We start from the raw sequence: 21,851 nt of genomic DNA, 5'->3' as shown, positions 1-21,851 counted from the left end.
GTAACAGACATGAGTGGGCAAATGCTCATATTCTATGGCGTTTGGCTTGTTGGAGAGGTTTTCTTTTCATAGATAAATCCCGGTTTTCACTGTAGACAGCAGATGGCAAATTGTGTATGGCATCGTGTGAGTCTGAGGGGCACTGCAGCCAGAAACTTGAGATGCTGCCCCCTGACTGCTGGCCCCTCTGCATGTTTAAATAGAGTTCTCCCCCCTGGAAAGACACTGACCTGCCGCCCCCGCCTCCTGTGGTGTGACTGGCCTAAGCCCCGCCTCCTGGATACATATCATCGGGCTGCCCAGCTTCCAGCCTCTCGGCTGCAGGACCCGGACCTGTTTGGGCAGCCGGACACAGGGACCCGCTCCTGGAGGCGGTAGGAGAGCTATCAGCAGGGAGGTAAGCGTTTCAGCTCACAGCGCTGTTAGCTGTGAGCGGCTCCCTCTCTGCTGAGGCACAAGCAGTGTGTGCCGGTGAGCGCGGCGTTCTATGGGAACGACCCGCCCGCTGGTCCGCTTGTGCTCGTCATTATTTAAACACCCTTTACCCCCTCCCTCCATCCTCCCCTAAAATCAGCATGGAGGAAAGCGTCCTGCTCACGGCGCTTTTAGCTGTGAGCGGCTCCCTCCATGCTGAGGCTCAAGCTATGTGCGCCGGCGAGCGGCGTTCTGAGGGAACTACCCGCCCGCCGGTCAGCTTGAGCCGCCATTAAGTTTGAAAAAGAGCGCTTCGCGCTTTTTGTCTTTGGCCCCGCCCACCCGCCGCCCAGCCACCGCCGCCCAGCCACCGCCGCCAGTACTGATGAGGAGCAGGGTAGGGCTGTGTGCGCTCTGCACGGCACCTAAAAGGTGCGCTTCAGAGCGCAGCTGAAAAGCTCCATTCTGAGGCGCATGGTGCCGGCAGAGAGCGTGCGCTCAGCCTGCAGCTCCTGCCATAGACAGAGCAGGAGCTGCCGGCAGAGCGCACGGAAGAAGTGACATGTCACTTCTTAGAACACAGGGATTCGGGCAGCAGCTGAATCGCTGCGTTCTAATATGCCACATGCGTACGGCCTCTGCACAGTCTCCATAGACTGTGCAGGGGACGCAGGACGCATGAATTACGCACACAGCCTAATTGAAGTGCAGACTCAGTGCAGTCCCTGTCACAGCGCAGGTTGGAGGCACTGTAGTGGGGAATGTAGTATGCAGGCACTAACCTGCAAGAGTTCAAATCACCCCATCCCACACGCACTGAACTTCCCCTCCCCTCCGTTTGTATGCCCCGGGAATGCCAAGGGGGCTAGCCTGGGAATGAACCAGGGACCATGTGGGTCTCCCAGTGAGCGGGCGGGTTAAGGGATTCTGTTAGGACTTCATTGTTCAAATTGAGGGGGGCTGGTAGTGAACAGGGGCAAGAAGCAACAGTCAGCAGGTGGCATGTTTTCCCTCCTGCTGATACCACACCTACACCAAGCCCCCTCCCAGGCCAAAACACACCCCATTTGACATTATACAATGGTGACTGTTTACAGCCCCTCCCCGTTGTCACACAGTGGATTTCAGCATGTTATGGCGGCGGTGGGTGCGGTGCCGACCATCGCGTTGTACGGTCATGTGCAGGGGTCACGGTAGCAAGCTTTGGCATGGGTAGCCACCATGTCCGAAGTCTGTCATCTTAACCCTTGGATCGGTGTGAGCGTCGTCGTAGCAGGCGTTACGTGAGTAGAGCTAGATCCAGTCGTCTTGCCATTTCCTGAATCACCAGGTGAGTACCCTGATGGGGAATGCGGGGTGGGATAAGTCCCCCTAGGGAGGATAACGTGATGTCACAGGTAACAGGCTTCCCGCCCAGCTCTACATGTTGTCACTAAGTTATTTATAACAAACAATGTTATTGGTGCTGAGGGAATCGCCCTTCCCCCGTTTCTGTTAAAAGCTGTGATGGTATCTAGCATTCCTACCCCTTGTAGACAGCATTCCACAATCTACCTGCTCTAACTGTAAAGAAGCTTTCCCTATCTCGGAGGATTAAGTCTGGTGCCAGTTTATTTATATTGAGCACACGGGTATTTATACAAATTATTATTATTTATTATAGCGCCATATAATTCATGGCGTTTTACATGTGAAAGGGGTTTACATAATACGTACCGGTATAATGATCATGCACCATGCAGGGCACGGACGGGTACATGGTAGCATAAAGCCCACTATAACCAATTAACTTACCATTAATAAAGAATAAATACTCAGACACATGACATTTGGATAAAAATGGCCGTGGTGTTTTATTATTGGTAACTTGATAAATTAAATTCACCATATTATTGAAATTCAATAACCATAAAATTCCATAAATACCACCATAAAGTACCATTAACCACTTATAAAACCACAATCCACCCAACATAGTTGGGCGATTTTTTCCCAACTAATAAAACATCACGACAAAAAATAATAAACAGTTAAAAACCATGACTTTACACTGGGAGGGCGGGCGGGGGATTCTTCTTTCTTCACAGCTGGAAACTGACACAGCTGGCTCACAGCTGGCTCCTTATAAAGGCAAGTCTCCTGCATATTTACCTCTGTCCACCAATGACAGACTTTAAAATTGGCGCGCAGCAGGCTGACCAATCACACAGCCTGCTCGCGTTACTCACAGGGGGCAGATTAACCCCATAAATTCCCATCATAACAACTTCCATTACCACCACGCAGCAGGCTGACCAATCACAGCAGCCTGCTCGTGTTACCACATGAAGGGAATTAACCCTTCATTCCCCATACTGAATTTGGCACCGCTCAATGCCACAACTTAAACTTGAAACACCTATAAACATACTGTCAGGGGGCCCATGCCACCATGTAATCACCAGGCTATACGCTGCTGGTGATTATACATGGTAGCATAAAGCCCACTATAACCAATTAACTTACCATTAATAAAGAATAAATACTCAGACACATGACATTTGGATAAAAATGGCCGTGGTGTTTTATTATTGGTAACTTGATAAATTAAATTCACCATATTATTGAAATTCAATAACCATAAAATTCCATAAATACCACCATAAAGTACCATTAACCACTTATAAAACCACAATCCACCCAACATAGTTGGGCGATTTTTTCCCAAACGGCCGAGTATTAACAATACGAGGCCCCCCCCAAACACCGCAGCCATTTTTCTATCATATTCTGGATACCCACATTAAAAATGTCCAGATCAACGTCAGAGAGATGTACCCCATCAGACCTGTACAGGCCAACCGTAAAACCTTCCAGATCACTATGGCGATATGAGAAGTCGCCCAAACTAACAAAAAATTTTGCCATGTCGCGATTGACACGTTTCCTTATTTTTTCCAAAAAGGCAAGCTGGCCATTCCAAACCAGTCTCGGAACAATTTCAGAAAAAATCAATGCTGAATAAGGAAAAAGATTCTTTAATAACGCAAAATCTCTGCGGAAATTAGATAACAAGTCCAAAGTCTTTATTTTACCCAAGTCATTCCCTCCAATGTGTAAAATTATAAGGTCAGGATACGGATGAGTCAACAGCATACCTTTTAAGGTGCCAAGTAAATTAGAAAATTTCAGACCCCTTATACCGTACCAAAAAACATTTATCAGTTCATACTGAAAAGATAAGTTTTCTGTGTAACTTCTACAAGCCGCTCTCCTCTGCGCCCAGTGTATAAACGAATGGCCTACAAGCCAAATCACCATTGGGCCTAGAATTGGAGAGAGACAGAATAAATTAATTATAATAAATTCGGGCGTATATACAACTGATAGCGTTTTGACGCCCATCTGCCAATTTTACCAATTCTTTTTCCCGTGAGGCCAGCTCTTGCTGCCTCGGTTGCCGCCCCGATCCGAAAAGAATGTGATGAGAAGTTGGAGCTATCTAGCTGCAACTTAACCATACATTTTTTTAATATTGCATTAAATTGAAACTTAGTGGCAGGCGAACCGTCTACATGTAAAAACAACAAACCCGGGGTATCCCCCCGTACAGTAAGCCATTTACATAAATTGGTGACGGGGCATATACATGAATCCCATAAAGGACGCAACTTCACAGAACACCCTTTACCAAGTTGATCCATTTTGGACCTACTAATAAATAACACCGCACAAGAGTCAGATACATAAACATCCTTTCTATATAAACCCGAGGTGTTGTACCGACTATGGGACAACAACTCACTAATTCTGAGTGCTGCGAAGAAACAAAGCACAAAAGCTGCACGAAATAAACATAACTCAAAATTGTTAAAACAAACTTCACTCAACATAAACCATAATCTTCCTAAGAGATTCACGGATATAGGCCTGCGGCGATCAGGCACAACACAACCTTTTTTACAACCCTTTAGCGCCTGCCGAACCACAAATAAGCTTAATAGAGACTCCTCACCATATAATTTTAAGAAAAAAGAAATTCCATAAAATGTTTTATACAAAAAATTATAACGATAACCTAAACCAACATAAAAATTCAAAAAACCAAGTGCTGTCGACACATCACACTTGCGGGGAACCAGATTCCTGGAATCACAAAATTGATTCCATGCCAACCAAGCAGCCGAGTAAGCCTTCCAAGTCCCTGGTGCAATAGAATTTTTAATGGAATCTGCTACTAATCCAAAATTGCCTCCCACAACTGGGACGGGCATGCAGTCAAAAGGGGATCCATCTTTCCTGAACTCTTCCTGAATTCCTCTAACCGCTGAGAAGAGAGGTAAAAAACGGAAGCATTATTGCACTCAGGAGCAAAACGAGCCTTCAACCAAATATTCCACTTCAGACACAATAGAACCAATCTGCGCAATACACCACCCAGAAACCTACACTTCACCACCAAGGTGTTCAAAGCAAAAACCAAACCTTGACAATGCGATATGAGTATAATCCTCCTATTCGCTAGTTCCTTACCCCAAATATGCACTGAAACAAAAACCGGAAAAAGCTCCAATAACACCTGCTTCTCCAGCAAACCTTCCGACAACCAAGATGAAGGCCATGAAGAAAAGCACCAGTGTGTACGAAAAATCGTACCGAACCCCACTTCCTTAGACACCCCTGTAAACCAAAGGAGATCCTGAGACAACATAAAATCCTGTTGAACGCAGCTAATCCCGTTGAAACTTTCTAAAAATTCATACCAAATTCTTAAATCCTTCCTCATCTCACACGAAATTCTAATGTGTGAACCTGAACACCTAACACCCTTAGTTGCATCATACAAACGTCTGGAAAACACTCTCCCCATTGGCAGAATTCTTAATGCAAAGTTCAAACCACCCAGCAGAGATTGGAGCTCTCGCAGGGTACACTTTTTCTTCACTAAAAAACTCGCAATACAGCCTTTTAACTTCGTAATCTTCTGGCCAGGGAGCCTCAATTCCATTTTTTGTGAATCCAGAACAATCCCTAAAAACTCAAGCTCCGTACAAGGGAAAACTGTTTTATCCTGAGCTAACGGCACCCCAAAAAACTTCATCAAACCCAAAAATTTATTTAGCAATTGCAAACAACGTCCTGACCTACCAACAAAAAGGAAATCGTCCAAATAATGTAACATACCCCCCTCTGAAAACCCCTCTTGAACTGACCAATGCAAAAACGTGGAAAAGGACTCAAAATAATAACATGATAAAGAAAAACCCATAGGGAGGCACCTGTCAAAATAAAAAGAGCCCTCAAAACAAAAACCCAAAGAATTAAAACCCAAGGGGTTAATTGGCAGAAGCCGGAAGGCAGACTTGATATCAGATTTGGCCAGGAAACAATCCGGGCCAAACTTCCGTAGCAAATCCACAGCCTCGTCAAAGGATGTGTAACTCACCGAAGATGCATTAGGATCAATAGCATCATTCAGTGAGCTACCTGCTGGATAAGACAGGTGATGTATGATCCTAAAAGAATTAACCTCCTTCTTGGGGACAACCCCCAAAGGTGATATCCTAAAATTTGTAAACGGAGGAAATTCAAAAGGACCAGACACCCTGCCTAACAACAGCTCTTTTTCAATATGTGCCCTGACAACCTCCTTATGGCTATCAACTGATTGTAAATTCCTAGTTACATTACAACCTATACCTTCAAAAGAAGGTACAGGAAAACCTGCCTGAAACCCACTACGAACCAGAGCTGCCTTCGGCCTGTCTGGAAAACGGTCTAGCCACGGGAGCATTCCTTCCAGGCTCACTGGAGTCTGAGCCTTTGAAAAACTGCTCCCTAACACCAGATGGCTGTACCGTGGACTGACCATGCTTTTTAAAACATTTAAACAAGGGGTGAGCCCCGCCACAAAACGAGCACTCATGGCGAAAGCGACAGGTACCCTGCCACTTGCATGAGGACTCATTGAATGCAAAGCACACCCCCCTTTTTGAATTGACATTCACCTGCTGTCTGTGAGGGTTCTGTCGCTGAGGCAGCATTAAATTCAGCCATAAACCGACATCTTTAACACCCCACTTGACAGCAGGGTGAACCGCCAACTTCTGCCTGAAAGACTCATCGTAATTCAGCCACGCTAAGCCACCGAAATTACGATAAGCCTCCAGAATACAATCTTGGTGCTGAAACAAACCACTACACAATTTAGGAAACTTCTCCCCAAGAACTGCAGCATAAATGGAGAAAGCCTGTAACCATGAATAAAATGATTTAAAATTTTTCTTTCGTTCTGACTCAACCTCTTGTTTTCCATCCAGTTTCTCCACTTTATGCTGCAGTTCCCTAGCAACCGGTAACAGAGAAAAGATCTCTACATATTCTTGTCTCCAAATCTTTTCCTTAAGGGAAGCACTGAGATGAAAACCCAAAGGGGAAACATCACATGTCAGTGCTTCCTTTAAATGAGACTCTGCCACCCCAGGGAACCTGTCCTGAATAGAAACTTCAGCAACAGGTGCCTGGGGTAGCACTACATGGCCCCCAAGCAGTTCAGACAAAGTCCTAATGACCATGTCCTTTACACAATTAACATTGGGTGCTCCAGCAAGGGGGCTCTCACCATGTCCTCCGCTCCCGGGTCCATCCAACGCGCTGTACTGGGGTTGACGACCTCCGCTCGCTGCGACGTCCTCTTCGGATTCTTCTGTCGAACTCCAGACCTGCGTCGCCGCCGCCAAAGCCCCAGCTGAGCTCTTTTGCAATGGGGCTGGCGGCGCGTACAGGCCCGTGAGCGACCCAGGATCTCCGCTATACCCGGCCACAACAGCCGGAGCGGAACTCCCGACGGCGACTTCCGGGATAATCGCCCGCCGAGCCTTCTGGGAGTCGCGCCCTGATGACGCGGCCAAATCTCGTCGGCTTCTTGGGCGGTCTCGCGATGCTCCGGACCCTCCTCTCGCCGGAACTCCCGCCTCTCGTGATGTCTCCGGCGTCTTCCTCCCATCGCCGCGCCGACCGCGAGCAGATGCCGACCTCTTCCTCCCTCCGCCGGACCGCTGAGAACATGATGCAGGCGGTGAGTAGACGTCGCTCTTCTTCCTCTTCTTCCGCAGGGATCTCCGGACGTCTTCTCCTTCTCCGGGCCGCAGAAGTTCTTCCCTCCGCGCAGGAACGCCGGCGAGATCCGAAGCTGGATCCAGGACCACTTCGGCGGCTTCGTTCACCGGCGCCAGACACCTCTTCAGCCACTCCTCGCCGTCCGCTGCGCCGACCCGAGCCATCATCTTCTCCAGGAGGGACTCCATCTGGATTCTTCTTTCTTCACAGCTGGCTCCTTATAAAGGCAAGTCTCCTGCATATTTACCTCTGTCCACCAATGACAGACTTTAAAATTGGCGCGCAGCAGGCTGACCAATCACACAGCCTGCTCGCGTTACTCACAGGGGGCAGATTAACCCCATAAATTCCCATCATAACAACTTCCATTACCACCACGCAGCAGGCTGACCAATCACAGCAGCCTGCTCGTGTTACCACATGAAGGGAATTAACCCTTCATTCCCCATACTGAATTTGGCACCGCTCAATGCCACAACTTAAACTTGAAACACCTATAAACATACTGTCAGGGGGCCCATGCCACCATGTAATCACCAGGCTATACGCTGCTGGTGATTATACAGGAGGAGAGAGGTCCCTGCCCGTGAGGGCTCACAGTCTACAGGGGATAGGTGAGGATACAGTAGATGACAGAGCTGATTGTGCGGCGCTGTATCAGACGGAGGGTTACGGCAGCTTGTAGGCCTGTCGGACGAGGTACGAATGAGATCTCCTCTGAGACGTCTTTCCAAAATTAAACATATCTTACTTTTTCAACCTTATTTTAATACAGGCGGCTCCATTCCTTGTAATAATCTGGTTGCCACCTGTTAACTGACCCTTCAAGTGATTTAGTGATTAGTGACAATATGATGGGATCACGAGATCTAAAACCCCTGTTATACCCCTAATTTCATGCTGTAATTGAAAGAAGGGATCTATATTGGTCACAGATAGTTTTATCGAAATGTGAGAAGTATATTTCTGTACATTTGCATGGCTTGATTGTTTTCTAAAATTGCTTCTCTTTTTTAGAGAAGTAATTTTCAGCCTTTTTTACTAGATTTTCCCTCTTTGGTTAATTACGTATGTTTTAATTGGTTTTCCTTACCGTAGGAACCGAAAATAAACAAGTGAGATGGGAAAACCGGCAAGGTTAGCTATTCGCATAATAATTATGCCCACTAATATTTTCTGGACAATTACATCCACATAAATATCCTAAAAGGTATAAATTCACTTTTAGTTTCGTGTGCTTTGCATGGATTGGGGACGCTGCCCCATCGGGGCTTACGGTCTGGATTCCCTACCTGTATGTTTATTGGGGTGTGGGAGGAGGCCAGAGTGCCCGGAGTAGACCCACGCAGTCACGGGGAGAACGTACAGGCTCCTTGCGGATGGTGTCCTTGGCGGGATTTGGGCCCAGGACCACAGGGCTGCAGCTAGCCACTGAGCTACCGTGCCATGCCATAATAGTTTCAAGAGCAGGAACAGACAGATTTGTAGATGGAGTATTCCGGCGTTGCAGGGCCAGCTGTGTGGGATTATTTGCAATATATGTTTATATAGTTATATATAAAAAAAAAAAAAAAAAAAATGCTCCTTATGCTGGGCCCGGGGGGCATGGTCCGGTAACCTAACTTTGATTGCGCTTTTCCCCCTATTTAGGTTCCAGCTACACAAAAGGGGGGGTGGACTGGGAAATAGGAGAATGACCAGTGGTCCGACGATGCCGGTGGGTAAAAAGCCTTAACCAACTACAGCTCCTTCCTCAAATAAGTAATCAGGCTGATTAGGTTTTTTGTGGCTTGGAATGCCTATGGGTCAACGCAGGGTTGAAGGCAAAACAGGCATCTGGTCTCCGGGTTAGTATCGGTCACCTTATTGCAATCCCAATCTCAGGTATTTTGGTAACTCAACCCACCAGCAGGATCAAGGTTTGGAGTTCTCAGCTAGATGGTAGGGTGTTTGGTGAAGTTGGGCCTATGATCTGGGCCCCCATTTTGCATTGACCTGACGGTTCTATGGTACGTTATTCAGCGGGTGTTGCTCCGGTGGTTGATGTGCGTGACGATTTTACAAGCCACCCTCTAGTAATACACGCCCTGCAGTATTCAACGAATGTGCACCATTTTCGGTTGCAAGCAACCTGTTACGAGGTCGGTCTTCCCATTTTTAAATTGTGGAACGATGAGGGTCTTGTGGGGTGTAAGGTATTGAAGGGTTGGATGATTATGGTAAGTGAGTGGAGCACAGCAGGCCTATTCATTTCTAGCCGTAGATTGTTTTAAAAAAAAAAAAAAAAAAAAAAGGGGGGTTTTTGGATTGTTCGCCCCATTGCAAATCTATACATTGATGTTTTGGATCTCTTTTTCCATCACTCGGCGGGTGTCCCGACGGTGTCGGTTATGTCTATTAGGCGAGCGGGTGTGATGGTACCAGTTTTTACCCACGACGACGGCCCTTCAATTTAGCGTCACGGATTTAGTCCTCCTTTTTGTGGGCTGGTTTTGGTCGGTAATGCGACGGTTCCTGGTTATTTCGGTGTTTGCCAGCCGTGGTACCCGGTACGAACTCTCACAGAGTTGGGGTGTTCCAAGGCTTCAGGGGCCAGGATACATGAGCACAGTTTCAGTGGATTTGGTCACTGCAATTGAAATGCATTATGAGGGACGTCAGGACTGAGCTGGTTTTGAAATCGGTTTTTATCAGGCACGTAAGAAGATTCAGAACAGCTTACAGGGCTAATGTAAAATGATATGATTGTGATTTGTTTCTATATAAAAAAAAAAAAAAAAAAAGGGGGTTTTGGGTTTTGCCAGTACCACCTTGGAGAGAAGAGGCGTTGATGGTTATGAGAATTCTCTGTTCTGACAGTGTTTTTCCTTTCAGATCTAAGTCGGCCTAGTGACTGGGTCCGAGGTTACTTCCATATATGTTGGCTGCGAGGAGAGCGGATCTTCGCCTCTTCGCCTTGGTGGTCGGTCCTTGGTTCCCTTTACAGTGGATGTAATTGGAGAGGTTGCCGGAGCTTGGCTCAGCTGTGGGTCTATCAGAGGTGATCAAGATTGTGTGAGCTCTCTTTTCTCCAACCGACTTGGTGATACACATAGGCTTCAAGTATCTGGTCCAAGGCCGTCTAGCTAGGCCTCTTACCCTTATCTGGTCACAGAGGTACAAGTTTCCCTGTTTTCGTTCGGAGTGTTACAACGATCCGGCCGAAGGTAACCCTCTGGCCCAGGGGGCAAGGCGCTAAGGAAGAATGTGATATGGATCTCTCCTGGCGCATGTGCGATCAGGGCCTACCCAAGTTGTGCTGTTAATAAAGTGTTTAAAAAAAAAAAAAAAAAAAAAAAAGTTGTTGGTCTGGCTGTCCTTAAGCTCAGATGAGTACATCCCAAATGATGATGTTGTGGATATGGTGGTTGCGGAAATTCCTGGGACGGCTCAGGTATTTCAGTTTTTGGGTGGGGTCGCAGCTTGCTGGCGCTGTGCTGCTCCTTGGCGGAAGGGGTAGGAAAAGTGGTGGTGAAATACCCGCGCCGGACGGCCGGAAGGCGGTACATTTGCCTGAACCCCGTGATGTTGGCAAGTTAATGCCTGGTTAAAAGCTGCGACCAAATTTTATGCCAAAAGATGAGAGTGGTTTTTTCCCCATACCTCTCTCCAAAAATGGAAAATTCAAATAAAAGTATTTTAATTTATAAAAGAACGGTGTTGTGTCTTTCTAGGGGGGGAAAAATGGTGGTTGTTGGGTCCTGGCAGTCTGAGGGGCACTGCAGCCAGAAACTTGAGATGCTGCCCCCTGACTGCTGGCCCCTCTGCATGTTTAAATAGAGTTCTCCCCCCTGGAAAGACACTGACCTGCCGCCCCCGCCTCCTGTGGTGTGACTGGCCTAAGCCCCGCCTCCTGGATACATATCATCGGGCTGCCCAGCTTCCAGCCTCTCGGTTGCAGGACCCGGACCTGTTTCCCACCCTCCCTCCCTTTTGTTTTCCAAGTTTGTTGGAGTTTACTGTGTTTTAAGTCGCAGCAGCGGAAGGGGTAGGAAAAGTGGTGGTGAAATACCCGCGCCGGACGGCCGGAAGGCGGTACATTTGCCTGAACCCCGTGATGTTGGCAAGTTAATGCCTGGTTAAAAGCTGCGACCAAATTTTATGCCAAAAGATGAGAGTGGTTTTTTCCCCATACCTCTCTCCAAAAATGGAAAATTCAAATAAAAGTATTTTAATTTATAAAAGAACGGTGTTGTGTCTTTCTAGGGGGGGAAAAATGGTGGTTGTTGGGTCCTGGCAGTCAGCAGTTTGCGTATATCATCATTCTACAGGCCACAATCTACAACAGGATCAACTCTATGCAAAGGAGATGTGTTGCACTGCATGAGGCAAATGGTGGTCAAATCTGATACTGACTGGTTTTCTGACCCCCCCAATACTGTAAAACTGCACATTTTGAGTGGCCTTGTATTGTGGCCAGCCTAAGGCACATCTGTGCAATAATCATTATGTCTAATCAGCATCTTGCTATACCACACCTGGGAGGTAGATGGATGATCTCTGCATAGCACGACTGCTCACTAACACAGATTTACACAAATTTGTAAACAATACTTGAGAGAAAAAGCCCTTTTGGGTAAATAGAAAAAAATCTTAGCTCTTAGAGTTCAGCTTATGAAAAATGGGAGCAAAAACAAAAGTGTTTTTATATTTTTGTTTAGTGTAGATATGGGAATATAACCAAGCTTAGTACATTGATACAAGAGTAAAATCGAGCTTACTACATAGATAGGGGAACAGAACCGAGCTTACTGCAAAGACACAGGAACAGAACCAAACTTACTACATAAATACAAGAACAGAATTGAGCTTACTTCATTGTTAGGGGAACAGAACCGAGCTTACTGCAAAGACACGGGAACAGAACCGAGCTAACTACTTAAATACAAGAACAGAACCGAGCTTACTACATAAATACAAGAACAGAACCGAGCTTACTGCAATGATACAGGAACAAGACCAAGTTTACTGCAGAGCTACAAGAACAGAACCGAGCTTACTACATAAATACAGGAGGAGTTGAGTTTACTACACATATGGGAAAAGAATGAAGCTTACTACATTAATAAGGGAACAGAACCAAGCTTACTGCAGAGATATGGGAACAGAACCGAGCTTACTGCAGAGATAAGGGAGCAGAACCGAGCTTACTACAGAGATTAGAGATATGGGAACAGAACCGAGCTTACTGCAGAGATAAGGGAGCAGAACCGAGCTTACTACAGAGATATGGGAACAGAACCGAGCTTACTGCAGAGATATGGGAACAGAACTGAGCTTACTGCAGAGATATGGGAACAGAACCGAGCTTACTGCAGAGATTTGAGAACAGAACCAAGCTTACTGCAGAGATTTGGGAACAGAACCGATCTTATCTTACTGCATTGATAAGGGAGCAGAACCGAGCTTACTGCAGAGATATGGGAACAGAACCGAGCTTACTGCAGAGATATGGGAACAGAACCGAGCTTACTGCAGAGATAAGGGAGCAGAAACGAGCTTACTACAGAGATAAGGGTGCAGAACCGAGCTTACTACAGAGATAAGGGAGCAAAACCGAGTTTACTGCAGAGATATGGGAACAGAACCGAGCTTACTGCAGAGATATGGGAACAGAACCGAGCTTACTGCAGAGATTTGGGAACAGAACAGAGCTTACTGCAGAGATTTGGGAACAGAACCAAGCTTACTGCAGAGATTTGGGAACAGAACCGAGCTTACTGCAGAGATATGGGAACAGAACCGAGCTTACTGCAGAGATAAGGGAGCAGAACCGAGCTTACTACAGAGATTAGAGATATGGGAACAGAACCGAGCTTACTGCAGAGATAAGGGAGCAGAACCGAGCTTACTACAGAGATAAGGGTGCAGAACCGAGCTTACTACAGAGATAAGGGAGCAAAACCGAGCTTACTGCAGAGATATGGGAACAGAACCGAGCTTACTGCAGAGATATGGGAACAGAACCGAGCTTACTGCAGAGATTTGGGAACAGAACAGAGCTTACTGCAGAGATTTGGGAACAGAACCAAGCTTACTGCAGAGATTTGGGAACAGAACCGAGCTTACTGCAGAGATATGGGAACAGAACCGAGCTTACTGCAGAGATTTGGGAACAGAACCGAGCTTACTGCAGAGATATGGGAACAGAACTGAGCTTACTGCAGAGATATGGGAACAGAACCGAGCTTACTGCAGAGATTTGAGAACAGAACCAAGCTTACTGCAGAGATTTGGGAACAGAACCGATCTTATCTTACTGCATTGATAAGGGAGCAGAACCGAGCTTACTGCAGAGATATGGGAACAGAACTGAGCTTACTGCAGAGATAAGGGAGGAGAAACGAGCTTACTACAGAGATAAGGGTGCAGAACCGAGCTTACTACAGAGATAAGGGAGCAAAACCGAGTTTACTGCAGAGATATGGGAACAGAACCGAGCTTACTGCAGAGATTTGGGAACAGAACAGAGCTTACTGCAGAGATTTGGGAACAGAACCAAGCTTACTGCAGAGATTTGGGAACAGAACCGAGCTTACTGCAGAGATATGGGAACAGAACCGAGCTTACTGCAGAGATAAGGGAGCAGAACCGAGCTTACTACAGAGATTAGAGATATGGGAACAGAACCGAGCTTACTGCAGAGATAAGGGAGCAGAACCGAGCTTACTACAGAGATATGGGAACAGAACCGAGCTTACTGCAGAGATATGGGAACAGAACTGAGCTTACTGCAGAGATATGGGAACAGAACCGAGCTTACTGCAGAGATTTGAGAACAGAACCAAGCTTACTGCAGAGATTTGGGAACAGAACCGATCTTATCTTACTGCATTGATAAGGGAGCAGAACCGAGCTTACTGCAGAGATATGGGAACAGAACCGAGCTTACTGCAGAGATAAGGGAGCAGAACCGAGCTTACTGCAGAGATATGGGAACAGAACCGAGCTTACTGCAGAGATATGGGAACAGAACCGAGCTTACTGCAGAGATAAGGGAGCAGAAACGAGCTTACTACAGAGATATGGGAACAGAAAGTAGCTTACTGCAGAGATATGGGAACAGAACCGAGCTTACTGCAGAGATATGGGAACAGAAAGTAGCTTACTGCAGAGATATGGGAACAGAACCAAGCTTACTGCAGAGATTTGGGAACAGAAAGTAGCTTACTGCAGAGATATGGGAACAGAACCGAGCTTACTGCAGAGATATGGGAAAAGAACTGAGCTTACTGCAGAGATATGGGAACAGAACAGAGCTTACTGCAGAGATTTGGGAACAGAACAGAGCTTACTGCAGAGATTTGGGAACAGAACCAAGCTTACTGCAGAGATTTGGGAACAGAACCGAGCTTACTGCAGAGATTTGGGAACAGAACTGAGCTTACTGCAGAGATTTGGGAACAGAAAGTAGCTTACTGCAGAGATATGGGAACAGAACCGAGCTGATCACATTACTTCGGGAACAGAACTGAGCTTACTGCAAACATACGGGAATAGGATCAAGCTTACTGCATAAATACTACAGTGCCATAACTGGAGCTTAATACATACATACAGGGCAAAACCAAGCTTAACACTAAAAAGTGGGAACAACATGATGTCAGAATAAAAAGCACACATACAGTACACAGCATGCACACATACAATACACAGACATGCCCAAACATACGTAGACATGCATAAATACTACATGTAGACATGCATACTTACAGTACGCAGGCATGCACACATACAGTATGTACACATACAACAGACACTTTAACAGCTTTTAAAAAAGGGCTGGATGATTTCCTCAGTACACAACATTGTTGGTGATAAATGACTTAATGACAAAGTGTAGAATTGGTGGAGGAAGGTTGAACTAGATGGACCTAGGTCTTTTTTCAACCTAAGTAACTATGTGATATGTAGACATGCACCAGACAATATGTAGATATGCACATACGTGCAGACACACAGTAAGGAGACCTACACACACGGCACGCAGACATGCACATATGGTAAGCGGACATGCACACATGGCTCGTAGGAATGCCCACATAGCACGCAGACGTGCACACATACATGCAATGAAAAATCCCAATTGTGCTGTGTGAATGCACCTACCTATGAATGAACTTCCCATGATCACCACATTCTTGCCAGTAGCCGCTTCAGAGATTGCATTGGCATCTTCTGGAGAGCGCAAATAGAAAACGTTCTGTAATGTGGCACCGGGACACTTAAGCTCTCTAGGTCTAAGAAATACAAGTAAAAACTATATGAAGATGTCGCTTATTCCAATAGTCAGGGTCTTGTGTTCAGTCAAGAACAACCTAATAATTGAATAAAGAAATTATATCTTGTGCTGAGACACGAGTTGAAGTTCCAAACCACCAATCAACAGCATGTAATAATGTTCCCTACCAACCAAGTGGCACTTATAATACTGGAGACGTCTTATATGGCAGAAGGGCTTTTGGGCATGTAAGCGCTGCCCACATCAGATTTCACAATACAAACTACACACATTATTAAATAAACAGCGCCATAACTTGGAGCTTGAAGGGTGCCCATGCAAAATATCCGGCAAGGCCCCAAACCATAATAGGTCTTCAATAATAATAGTCTTTTCATGAGCCAAATGGACCTTTTTTGCCCCCCCCCCCCTTAAAGGGATTATTTCACCAGGTTTTTGCTCCCCCATCTGAGAGCAACATAATGTAGAGACAGAGACCCTGATTCCAGTTATGTGTCACTTACTGAACTGTTTGCTATTATTTTGATAAAATCAATGTTATCTCTAGCAGTTACACAGAGCTCATGAATATGCTGGACTAGCTGGCAGCACATCAAGTAGTCCTCTAATGATATTCTCCTGCTGATTAATCAGTGATTTTATCAAAACTACACTAAACAGCCCAGTAAGTGACACATCGCTGGAATCAGAATATCTGCCCCTATGTTAGTCCTCTTTCACACGTCCGTGAAAATCACGCACGTTTTTCACGGACGTGTCAAAGGTGCGTATTGCCCTCTGTGTGCCGTGTTTATGGCACACGTGTGTTCTCCGTGTGCTATCCGTGATAACACATGGAGAACAGGAACTTTCTACTCACCTGTCCCTGGCTTCGCTGTCCGTGGTGCTGATCTTCGGTCTCCAGCCCTGCCGACTCCCCGCTGCTGCTGCTTCCGGCCGCAGTAAAGTGACTATGCAATGAGTATAATGAGCTGGGGTCGGAAGCAAGTGACAGCAGCGGCAGAGACTGCAGGGCTGGAGAAGGAGAGTATAGAAATTCCTTTTAATTTACAGGCACGTGTGTTTTCTCCAGTGCGTTCACACGGATCACATCCGTGTGGTCCATGTGCGGTCCGTGTGATACCTGTGATGCTGGAGAAAAACAAACATGTCTATGTGTGGGGCACGCGTATGCTCCACACGGACACACGGTTCATGGCAAAACACGGACATAAGTGCAGACCCATTGATTTTAATTGGTCTACGTGTGCCAGTGTCTCCGGCTTGTGAGGAAATGAACCAAACACGTACTGGAGACACGGGCGTGTGAAGGAGCCCTTATGCTGCTCTCAGATTAGGTGGCAAAAACTTGGTAACAGATTCCCTTTAAGCTCCAGGGCCTGGGTACAACTGCAAACCTTGAACCTACTATATAGTTACACCCCGGCTAATAGACCTGATGAGGCTGGTGTACTTACCTGATATGGTGTATTGCCTGATAATAAAATTTTATTATAATGAACATTCATAAAATACTAATGTTAATACCAAGGGGGAAAACTATAATACTTTAACCTAAGCTCAATACAAGATGTCGTGGCATTGTATTCACAGCATTTATCTTGGTATATAAAGATTTCTTAGACCCGCAACACACATCCGTTTAATTTGTACGTGTGCGGTACGTATTTGCACGTACCGGAGACACGTACACACGGAGACCCATGTTATTCAATGGTAGATGGCACAACACACACGTAAAATCACACGGAACGTGTGACCGTGTGGTAAGTACGTGTGTGCGCTTTTCTACACGGACGACATGTCCGTTTTTGGCCGGCAGCACGCAGGCAAGGACCCGCTTTAGTCTATGGGCCCGTGCCTGCACGTACCACACACGGAGTATGTCCGTGCTCAGCACGTTTCGTGCGTGTGCGTTTTTACACTAGCGATCTTTTTTTTTTTTTAAATTCAGTATACTTATCTTTTTTTCTGCTGTTCTCAGTCATACTTACATTGGCGCTCGGTTTTTTTCTTCCCCCGGCTCATACCACTCCCCGATCACCAGCGCGGCGAGGAACAGCTGTGCAGAGAATACTCGGCAACAATTACTTTGAATATGCCGGCCGCTCATTAATCAATCTCGCGCTATTCCCTTCATTAGCTGCGTGGAGCTGACAGGAGCGGCGGTGTCTTCTGCAGCTCCAGTCACCTTCATGCAGCAGAGCTAGATGCGACGCTGGACCATCCTGGATTACGCCGGACATGGAGGGCTTTTTAGGGCTTATAAAATTGGTGAACAAGGCAATTTGTTAGTGTTTTTTTTCTAATAAAGGATTGTTCGGGTGTTTGTGTTTATTTACTGTAATTTACAGATTAATCATGGAAGGTATCTCGGGGAGATGCCTGACATGATTAATCTAGGATTTAGTGGCAGCTATGGGCTGCCAATAACTCCTTATTACCCCGATTTGTCAACGCACCAGGGCAAATCGGGACGAGCCGGGTACAGTCCCAGAGCTGTCGCATATAATGTATGCGACAATTCTGGGCGGCTGCTGACTGATATTGTTAGGCTGGGGGGCTCCCCATAACGTGGGGCTCCCCATCCTGAGAATACCAGCCTTCAGCCGTATGGCTTTATCTGGCTGGTATTAAAATTGAGGGGGACCGCACGCCGTTTTTTTAAAATTATTTATTTATTTATTTTACTGCACAGTATAGACACGGCCACCGGCTGCTGTGATTGGGTGCTGTGAGACAGCTGTCACTCAGCATGGGGGGCGTGTCTTACTGCAACCAATCATAGGCGCCGGTGGGCGGGGAAAGCAGGGAATACGAGATTGATTAATGAGCGGCCGGCATATTCAAAGTAATTGTTGCAGCGTATTCTCTGCACAGCTGTTCCTCGCCGCGCTGGTGATCGGGGAGCGGTAAGTATGAGAGAGGGCTGCTCACTTCAGTCACTCGGGGGATTAGCGGTCACTGGTGAATCCTTCACAGGTGACCGCTAATCAGTACGCGGCACACAGACAGAGCCGCGGCATGACAATGAAGTCGGGTGAAGTTCACCCGAGTTCATTCTCATCGCGCAACTCTGTCTGCTGTCAGCCGACATGTATCAACGACATTGTGCAACACACAAACGGACATTCCACACGGACATTCCACGTACACATACACGGGCATTTTATACACAAACACGGACATTTTACACGTACACACGGCTCGCATACGCCATCACACGGATGCCATACGTACCGGAGAAACGCCCCAAAAAAACGGAACACGGACCCGAAAAACGGACCGTGTCACACGGACGTTTTTTATGCGGAAGTGTGTTTTAGGCCTTAGAGCTTAAGCACACATAGTGTTCCACTTTGTGATGACAATTATCATTTGGTGGTCTCAACTCTACCCCTATAGCAAGACGTTCTGCCAATCTACGTTATATACGTGCTATTGTCAGGTCACATATTTACCTGCTGCCAGTCGCGATTAGAAGTTGACTGTATTGAAGAAATGATCCGTCCTTAAATTTGACCTTGGCTTCATCTGTGTTAATAGAAACAGCCTACAACATATAGCATGAAATGTACGAACTGAATAACAGTGTGGGAAGCAGATGTCATATAGTATTGGCAAATATCCTGTCTGGCCTAGTACAGTTAATAGAAGCCACCTGCTTGACAGTGGAGTGATCTTTTCTAGCAGTGCCTGTTTATTATGAATACATTGCTGATATTGGGAAGATCTGGAGTCAACATGTATTCTTCCCAATCACAGCATCTGTCATAACATTCAGTGCTATAGCATCTAGGTTTTATCTTGGAAAGGACAACATTCAATTATGGCATCATTTTCCCTTTGCATGTCTACATAGTGTATCTCAGCCAGTTGTGTGGGCTGGCCTCGTGGCAAAAATGTACTTTTAAAAGAGCTCTGCAATATTGGACTTTCCAGTGAAAAAGAAATGAATCATGTCCAGTAGGTGGCAGTAAAGCTACATCCATTATAAATGTGTTCGGGTAGTAATATGACTATAGCAGTGCCAGACGTAATACTACAAATAATGGCATCTGATCACATAATTATCAGAAGAAAAACTGGCCGACAGGTAGAAGACATTTTAATACATTAATGACATTGGCAAAAATTGTCTGTTACTGTCACATTCTTATATATATACTAGAAGGTGGCCTGATTCGAACGCATCGGGTATTCTAGAATTTACGTATTGTGTAGTTAAGGTATGATTTTTGTTATATACATAATATATATGCATACATATATACATATATATATATATATATATATATATATATATATATATTGTTGTGTGTAGTTGCCAGTGTTTGTGTAGGGCGCTGTAAATGTTCTGGGTGTTGTCTGGGTGTGGGGGGGTGTGGGAGCGGTGTTGTTTGCCTGTTGCGTTGTGTGTGGAGTGCTGTGTGTTTTGCTTGCTTTGTGTGGGGTGTCTGTGTGTGGGGTGTGTGTGTGTTTTGGTGGGAGGTATGTTTTGTGCAGTGTGTGTGTTGGAGGAGTAGTCCTGGGGAGAGAGGAGTCTAATAGGAGGAGTAGTCCTGGGGAGAGAGGAGGATAATAGGAGGAGTAGTCCTGAGGGAGAGAGGAGGATAATAGGAGGAGTAGTCCTGGGGAGAGAGGAGGATAATAGGAGGAGTAGTCCTGAGGGAGAGAGGAGTATAATAGGAGGAGTAGTCCTGGGGAGAGAGGAGTATAATAGGAGGAGTAGTCCTGGGGAGAGAGGAGGATAATAGGAGGAGTAGTCCTAGGGAGAGAGGAGGATAATAGGAGGAGTAGTCCTGAGGGAGAGAGGAGGATAATAGGAGGAGTAGTCCTGGGGAGAGAGGAGGATAATAGGAGGAGTAGTCCTAGGAGAGAGGAGGATAACAGGAGGAGTAGTCCTGAGGGAGAGAGGAGGATAATAGGAGGAGTAGTCCTGGGGAGAGAGGAGGATAATAGGAGGAGAAGTCCTGAGGGAGAGAGGAGGATAATAGGAGGAGAAGTCCTGAGGGAGAGAGGAGGATAATAGGAGGAGGAGTCCTGGGGAGAGAGGAGTCAAATAGGAGGAATAGTCCTGGGGGGGGGGGGGAGTATAATAGGAGGATTAGTCCTGGGAAGAGGGGAGTATAATAGGAGGAGTAGTCCTGCGGGGAGAGGAGTCTAATAGGGGGAGTAGTCCTGGGGGGAGAGGAGTCTAATAGGGGGAGTAGTCCTGGGGGGAGAGGAGTATAATAGGAGAAGTAGTCCTTGGGGGGGGAGAGGAGTCTAATAGGAGGAGTAGTCCTGGGGGGAGAGGAGCCTAATAGGAGGAATAATCCTGGGGAGAGAGGAGGATAATAGAAGGAGTAGTCTTGGGGAGAGAGGAGGATAATAGGTGGAGTAGTCCTGAGGGGAAAGGAGTCTAATAGGAGGAGTAGTCCTGGGGGGGAGGTGTCTAATAGGTGGAGTAGTCCTGGGGGGAGGTGTATAGGTGCCCAATGTGTGCGGGGGGCGTGGTCGAGCATGCACAGTGTGTGGGGGGCGTGGCCGAGCGGGCACAGTGTGCGGGGGGCGTGGCCGAGCGGACACAGTGTGCGGGTGTGACGCCCCTGACCTTGTCAAGGCACCACTGTGTATTGCACCCACGCCTGGGTCAGTACAAACAGGTAATCCTGATGGCTGATTAGGGTGTGGACAGAGACACTTAGTAACCAGGAACACACACACACTGTAGAGGGAACCCCTGGGCGGTCCCGGGGGGGGGGACGTGGCCCTCGCATCCCAGCTGGTGGTGGGACTGGAGACAGGGAGAGTGCGCAGTGGCGCCGAAGGAGAAGGAGTGGAGGAGCCGCATCTGGAGGGTAGAGCAGAGGAGCAGGACCCTGCCAGACCCTGCACCTGTAGTGGCTGCTGGCAGGGGAGAGAGGCTACCCAGTGGTGCCGGCTTAAAAACCACCTAGGGCAGTAGCAAGAGGTGGCTGAGTAAGGGGACTACTGGTAGACCCAACCCGCACGGGTAAACAGGTCCCCAGAGCAGGAACCCATTTACTTGGCCTGCCAAACCTGCTGGTGAGGG

The 21,851-nt window shown here is 46.8% G+C and overlaps 1 protein-coding gene across 2 annotated transcripts in view; it reads right to left on the bottom strand.

The window, feature by feature from the left end:
- Positions 1-21,851, bottom strand: part of LOC142291083 (apoptosis-inducing factor 3-like) — a 268,214-nt gene that overhangs the window by 103,930 nt on the left and 142,433 nt on the right. For both annotated transcript variants that reach the window (XM_075335333.1, XM_075335334.1), the window contains exons 9-10: positions 19,255-19,346; positions 15,661-15,791 (exon numbers count right to left, since the gene is read on the bottom strand). In XM_075335333.1, coding sequence (XP_075191448.1) covers positions 15,661-15,791; positions 19,255-19,346 — 223 coding nt within the window. The remainder of the gene's footprint in view (positions 1-15,660; positions 15,792-19,254; positions 19,347-21,851) is intronic.

Source organism: Anomaloglossus baeobatrachus, chromosome 2 (genome assembly GCF_048569485.1).
Source record: "Anomaloglossus baeobatrachus isolate aAnoBae1 chromosome 2, aAnoBae1.hap1, whole genome shotgun sequence".
NCBI classification, from domain to species: Eukaryota; Metazoa; Chordata; class Amphibia; order Anura; family Aromobatidae; genus Anomaloglossus; species Anomaloglossus baeobatrachus.
The sequence above is the reverse complement of the archived record's forward strand: the minus strand, read 5'-3'. Positions and strand labels throughout refer to the sequence as shown.